At 43.9% G+C, this 7,377-nt stretch overlaps 1 protein-coding gene across 1 annotated transcript in view; it reads right to left on the bottom strand.

The window, feature by feature from the left end:
- The window catches only part of Cfi (complement factor I), a 37,665-nt gene extending 31,590 nt beyond the window's left edge, over nt 1–6,075 (bottom strand). The window contains exon 1 of the mRNA XM_029475547.1: nt 5,921–6,075. Coding sequence (XP_029331407.1) covers nt 5,921–5,977 — 57 coding nt within the window. The 5' untranslated portion in view covers nt 5,978–6,075. The remainder of the gene's footprint in view (nt 1–5,920) is intronic.
- Nucleotides 6,076–7,377: the final 1,302 nt, after the last annotated feature.

Below are 7,377 nucleotides of genomic sequence, written 5' to 3'. Positions count from 1 at the left end.
AGACTACCAGCCCAGAGATGGCACCACCCACAAGGGGCCTTTCCCCCTTGATCACTAATTGAGAAAATGCCTTACAGATGGATCTCATGGAGGTATTTCCCCAACTGAAGCTCCTTTCTCTGTGATAACTCCAGCTTGTGTCAAGTTGACACACAAAAGCAGCCAGTACAGAAACCCTGCTCCAGTCTCCAAATTGAGTGGGGCACAGTCTATGGAAGCAATCCAATGCACCATTTGCAGCACACGAACTATTAAAGAAAAAGAAAACGGGATGTCCCTGCCTTCATGGAACTTTTAAACATTTTATTTTAGTTTTAATCATGTGTATATGTCCATGAATAGAGGTGTCTGTGGAGGCCAGAAAAGGGCATCTGATTCCCTGGAGCTGGAGTTACAGGTGGTTGTACACCACCTGATGTGGGTACTGGGTACTGGGAACCGAACTCTAGAAGGGCATTAAGCATTCATAGTTTGTGAGCTATGTATCCAGCCCTGCATAGAATTCTTGAAGAGGATAGATGTCTTAGTTAAGGTTTTATTGCTGTGAAGGGACACCATGATCAAAACAACTGTTATACAGGACAACATTTAGCCGGGTCTGGCTTACAGGTTCAGAGGTTTGGTCCATTATCATCATAGTGAGAAACCTGGTAATGATCGGTCAGACATGGTGCTAGAAAAGGAGATGGGAGTTCTACATCTTGATCCAAAGGCAGCAGAAGGGGACTGGGACTACACTGGACATCGCTTGAGCATATACAAGACCTCAAAGTCTGCTACAATGAAACACTTCTTCCAACAAAGCCACAGCTTCTCCAATAAAGTCTGCTACAATGAAACACTTCTTCCAACAAAGCCACAGCTTCTCCAATAAGGCCACACCTCCTGATAGTGCCACTCCCTATGGGACAAGCCTATTTAAACCCCCACAGTGGAAAATGAGTGGTTCACCAAATGCAGGGTTCATGTTTGTGATCAAGAATGAGTCCTGCAGCCCACGCTGACCCCATTGTTCCTGTCAGAGCTTCGTTCATGGTGCCCTGGTGACTAGGATGAGGAGAGACACACTGTAGGATTTTCTCATTGGCATAAGGCCAACTACTCAAGTTTGAATATAAGCTTCCCAAACTTTCTGGAAAGACAACAATTCAGAAGAAACCTCAAAAATATTATTTTCTTACTTCTTAGACTGTCAAATGAGAAACGCATACTGAAAGAATCATTTCCTGCGTATGCTGAATGTACTGTTCAATTGTTGGGATGAGACTTACTAGAATCTATGTCAGAGTGAGCTTGCAGGATGGACATCTAACCATCACTAGAACAGACTTGTATCCTCTAAGCTGAAACAAACTCAAGAAACCTTTTAAGAGATGAGGCTGGACATCTGAGCAGATGGGAGTCTGGGATGGGGAGAAAGGAAGCCTACATAAACATTTACATTTGTCTCACACCAAGAATTCCAAATTTGAGGCCATAGCCACTGAAATAACATACTAAGACACATATTAAATGTCTACTGGCTACCTTCTTGTATATACCTTCAGCTATCCTCTCTGGTCCCACTTAATATCTAATTTTACTAATACAAAAGCCAAGACTTGAGACATTAGCCAGATTATGGAAGATGCTGACCTAGTGGTGTCAAGCTATAACTCATCATCCAGACTAGAGAATCCAGTTGACCTGTAGTTCTGGATCTCAAAGATGCTTTCCCCCACCCTGTCCATACAATCATAATATCCTAATGTGAAAAAATAAATCACACATACTAAAGAACTTGGATGTAATTGTATTCAGACAGCCGAATGAGAGGATGAGTTTACTCCAGCCATTCTATTCTAACAGGCCTGCCACCACAGGATGTTCACAGTTGGGAGTGGTCCTATGGAACAAGAACTTATAAAGATGAGTATCTAGTGGTATCATGTCAAACATCAATGGTAACAGAAGCCGCTTGATATAGAAGATGGGATTTATAGTCCTGATGAAGACCCTCCATCTGGGTAAGGAGAGCACAACATACGTTCATTCTCAGGAAATCATTGTTGTTGTTGGTGGTGGTGTTCATGGTGCTGGTGGTCCTGGGCATCAAATCCAGGATCCAGCTCATGCTAAACATTTGCTCTAACACCAAACCTACACACCACACCCCATGGATCAATTTGGAAAGGAAGAGACTGTTAAACACTTCAGAGGGAGAAATTGAACATGCTAGCAAGCTTCAGATTCATCGGAAGCTGTTCTGGAATCGGTGGTTATTGTCTGTTAACAGCGGATATCAAGTTATCTGCCTATTCAAGGGTACAATCGAACAAATCAGAAAGCAAAGTCAATAGCCAGGCCTGGGAGGACCTAGGCTCCTCCCCAAAGGACCCCGATCGCCAGTTCTTGGGATTTTACAAATATTAGCTAAGGGTGCTCTGACAAAGCGTGGGAAGATTTCTCAGTGGGTAAACTGCTCTCTGTGCAAGCAAGAGTGCCTACCTGATTTTGAAATCTGAGTCCTGGCATTAAAGCCAGATACGGCAAGAGACCCTGTCTCAAAAGGAGAGTGACTAAAGACCATACATGACGCTTGCCTTCAGTCCTCCCAATATGTTTAAATGGGTGAGTACACACGTATAGACGGCACACAGCACACACAAGAATGTTCCAACCAGTGGGGGTTTGATTGGAGTTCTCCCTACTCCCAGACTCAAAGGAGGTTGGCTCTCTTAAATAACACAGAAGTTGAAGTCCTCATCTATGAACCTGCTATGAACCAGAGCACACAATATGATGCTCCCATGGTAAAGAATAATATTATAGGACTGTTCAAAAGGTGACTAGGGGATACATAGGCATGTGCCAAAAACAACCCAAGGGGCTCCCCTCATAACAAAAGGAGCTTGGTACAGAGGCATCAGAGCTGGAGAATATTGGCAAATTTTCGGCAGACTGACTTTACTACTGGAGGTTTTTTATATACTTGGTAGTATTTGTGGATGCTGTGGTTGGGTAAAACTTTATTCTGTGAATCTGAAAGGGTTTCTGGAACTGTTAAAACCTTACTGAAGTTCAGGCTATGTCAAAGTGGCAGTGGAGGAACCTTTATGGCAAAAATCAAGTCGAGGTGTATTGTGGCTCAGGCTTTCATCAGGAGTTACATACTTCTTGGTGACCTCAACCCACTGGCCAGGTAAAAGAAAGGAGTCATATTCTCCATTTGGATCTAAAGGCCCATGTGTTGAAGCCTTGGTTCCTAGCTTATAGTGTGACAGGAACCTTTTAAATGGGGCCTAGTAAGAGGAAGTGATGTCACAGGAAGCAAGTTAATACTTTCAGAGGAGATGTCAGAAGTGCTGTCGATTCCTGTTGTTTCATTGTCTGGTCTTCATGAAGTGAACGGGTCTCCTCTCCCACACAGTCCTGCCGCGATGCACGGTGTAATCACAGGCCCAAAACAGCAGTTCCTGGCAATAAGGGACTAAGATACCCAACACTTTGATCCAAAATAAAACTTTTCTCCTTATAAGTTGATTAACTTTGACATTGTTTTTCATAATGAAGAAGAGATACTCTTAAAAACACTTTGGTTTGTCTGGAAGCCACTTTGACTTGGGCCCAGACCTTGACAGTTGTCTTGCTTGCAGAGGGGGCCCACACAGATAGTCCAACTGAGCCCTTATGAAATGGGAGAACTGGAGGGGACTTGAAAGTGACAGACACTGTTGGGCATGCACAGTCACCGAGAACCAGTCTCACTGCCATACAGTAAAGCTGCTTCTAGCAGCTGATGTTTCCTCCAGATGGTCTCCTGGACAACGTCTGCCCTACAGCCAGGGTTCCTTATGACATTTAGGAAAAGCAAGCATCTCGATCAGCTCCATTATCCCCGGGCTAGACTTTATGAAGTGCTCCCAATGGCAAGTTCTTTGGTGGGACTGAAGGATGTCAAGCCACTGAGCCAAGACATATGAGTTAAATTTATCTTGCAAAAGATATGACTCTTCCACATCCCATCCATAGGAACATTACAGGAAAAGGAAACCATGCTTTGGAAAACATTAGGGCTGAAGTCACCCAAACTTTGATTGGTTTCAAACTCGAGGTATTGATTTCTCTAAATGAGGACGTGAATTCCTGACTGATCTCAGGTCACGGCTCAGAATAGTCTACCAAAGCTAAGTACTTGATGAATGAATCATGACCCGTTGGCTGATCGACTGGATGTGACCCTATTGCTTAGTCAATGGGGATGGTCTTCTAATACTAACTCACTATCTGAGTAGTACCAAGTGGACTCCTTGTTCCAAATGGTTCTGAGTAGTTTCGCCCCTCTAACTCAAGTCTACACCCTGGTCTGGTAGCTCAAAGTCAGTCCTTGCCCCGAATCTCTAAGCAATGAGAGATGAGAAAGGGCAAGGGCGGCGGGAGGCCTCACCCCTAGGAGAATCTAGGAGACAACTACAAACCCCAGGCCGCTCCAGATTTAAGCCCCGCCTACTTTTAGTTATTGGCTGTAGTTCAGCCTCTGACGTGTGAGTTACCATGGTAGCTGTGGGAGGTGGTCGATTATGTATGCACAGACCAAGAGTTTCCTAACCTCCAATCACCTGCTGTGATCCTCAGCTTTGACTAGACCACAGCCTTTCTCAGAATTAGCAAAGACTAATTCTCCTGTCTCCAGTTGGCTGAAGTGTGAACATGCTCTCCTGCAATCTGCTGTTTCTGTGACCAGCATATCGCACAACAAAGGTGCATATGGGTCACTCTAACGGAGCAGATTTATCTACCCGGGGGACAAGTCGTACTTAAAACACCTGCTTCCCTGTCTGCCCGAATGGGCTGCAACGGATCATTCTCACCAAATATCAACTCAAACCCGGAATCCTGGCCCAGTGTTAATCTCACTTGTTCCATAGCAGCTTCCTGACCTCTCAGCTTTGGGTGATCTCGCACTGAAGCTATTTGCCATCTAGTATTTTTACCATTTTTGCAAGTATCTGTATAGAAAGATTTTACACACACACCTTTTTTTTTTTACACTAGTATTTAAATGATAAATATTTAGGGGAAAACTATACTACAGATTTTGATCTTTCTTGGACGAGTGATATGTGACAGCCTCCTGTTGAAAGCAGGGACACAACTCCCTGTCAACCACATGGTCATCAGGTGAGCCATGTCATCTTGCCGAGACACCCCAGACAATGTGTTTTGATGCCCTGACACGGATACAAAATGCCCAGTACTCAGAACAATATTCAGCAAACTCCACATTATATAATTATAATTCATAACTTCCTTAAAAATGGGCCTTTATTGAGCGATTTTACTGAGTTATTTGAGCATGATTAAATGGGAGTAGGCTACACTGTGACGGTCAGTTACACTACTCCATTTCCCACTTAACAATACTTTCGGTGTATACTGGGTTCAGCAGACTGTTAGACCACTGCAATTAAATAAGATCTTTATGATCCTAGAATATCTCCCTTGTTTTGCATTTTCAAATGTAATTTACATCTTGCTTGTTATTTTCCCTCTGACCTATTTAATCATCTTTCTACAATTTCCTTAAAAGGAATACGGGAGGAAGAACCCATCTTATCGTTTCCCTATAACTGTAGGTCACATGCAGAAAAGCATGACGACGTACTGTTTTAATAGAAAAGGAAATTATAGCAAGGAATCAACCAAGTTCTTGTTCAACTCAATGTGGATGCACACGTACAAGCATATCAAAAAAGTATTTCCGTAAGCTCCTTTTACCAGGATATTAATACAAACGATCTGCTACTGTATATTTGCATTCTTAACAACTGACCTGAGGTAATATGTACGTCTATAAAGTGTCTTTTGAGAAATTTCCTATATTTTTATAGTCTTTAAAATGTCTCATGAAAAGACTTCCCATAAAAATCGCATCACTCACCCTGGAAGAACTCAAGTGGAGAGCCAAGAGAAACAGAATGAGATGAGCGAGCTTCATGCCGGAGGAGTGCGGGGCCAAGTCTCCACGGGAGACCCTTGTCCATTCCAGCTACGCTCCTGACATTTAATGTTTAACCCCTGAAAAAATATTTAAAAAGGAAAAGCCTCCTAAAGAGCTTTGTACTTTTGAACTGTTAGAGGATTTGGCTAATAGCCAGAGTTTTATCGGAACTGAAACAAAAGAAAACCCAGCCTTCCCAGTAAATTCCTGAGGCAGGCCACCAATAGAAAGTGTTCACACCAGCGGAGGCAGATTGCTCCATCTTGGCCCAGACAATGCCCCAGTTCGAATCTGTTTTCCAAGGAACACAGAAAATATCATGGAAGGGATCCCCCCTGCCCCCACTTTTGTGTCATTTGGTAAATAAAATTACACTCGTTGGCTTAAGATTGAGGGCAGCTGAAATACTGCCGGTCTGCGTCTTCTAGGGGCAAAACTCCTGTCAGGCATCAGTGCCCATGGAAAAAAAGAGAGAAAACAGGGAGAGCAGGCAGAGAAATGGGATCTCTATGTGGATTCAACAAAGCCTGCCTGTGGGGCGCTCTGGAGAACTGTGATTGGTCAGGTCCTTGCCTCAGAGAAGACTGGGCTGCCCTTTGGTAGACTAGGTCTCTGTAGCTGACACAAACACGGAGGAGTGCTTGTTGTCTGGTGTTTTCTGGCATTCCTCACAGGCCGCTGGCAAGATCTTCCATACAGGATGTGTCTGGAAGACTCACCAGTGTCTTTGGTTCACAGTTTGAACTACAAAAGTAGTTCTTCCAAAATTCCCCCAGGTCTCTTCTTCCTGAGAGAAAACTCCCAAGAGGGAGTTATTAGGGGAAACCTCCCTAACTCAGACATTGCCGGTCATGGTGAGGCCACAGTTGATGTTTGGCTACGGTCTCTTCTTCATTAAATCCCTAACGCGGTCTCTTCTTCATTAAATCCCTAACGCCTTCCCTCTGAGCTTGACCTCTGTGGCTCCAGTGGCTTATCTGATGGTATAACCCACAGTGTCTTCCAGGCATGAGCCGAAGTCCTGCCTTCCATTCTCAGCTCAAAGTTGCTGTTTCTATTTCTTGACTGTCAACACAGGCACTTAAGCAGTCACGTGATCACACACATACTCCCTTCAACCCCCCACTGTGATTACAGGAGCTCCAGGTTCCCCCTGAGTTATCAGAGCCCTTGGCTTTCTTCCTGGTGTCTAGACACAGAGACCAGTATGCACCAGGAAACGGCTTCAGTTTTCCTTTGTTAATGGGATGTTGTTGATACTATTTGTAGTGGCTATTCTTGGTTGTCAACTTGACTATATTTGGAATGAACTACAATCCAGAATTAGAAGGCTCACCAGTGACCCTTATCTGGAGGCTTGGAGATCCTTATCTGGATCTTGGTATGGAGATCTTGAG

Source organism: Mus caroli, chromosome 3, assembly GCF_900094665.2.
Source record: "Mus caroli chromosome 3, CAROLI_EIJ_v1.1, whole genome shotgun sequence".
Lineage (NCBI taxonomy): Eukaryota > Metazoa > Chordata > Mammalia > Rodentia > Muridae > Mus > Mus caroli.
This window is presented reverse-complemented; position numbering and strand designations above follow the sequence as displayed.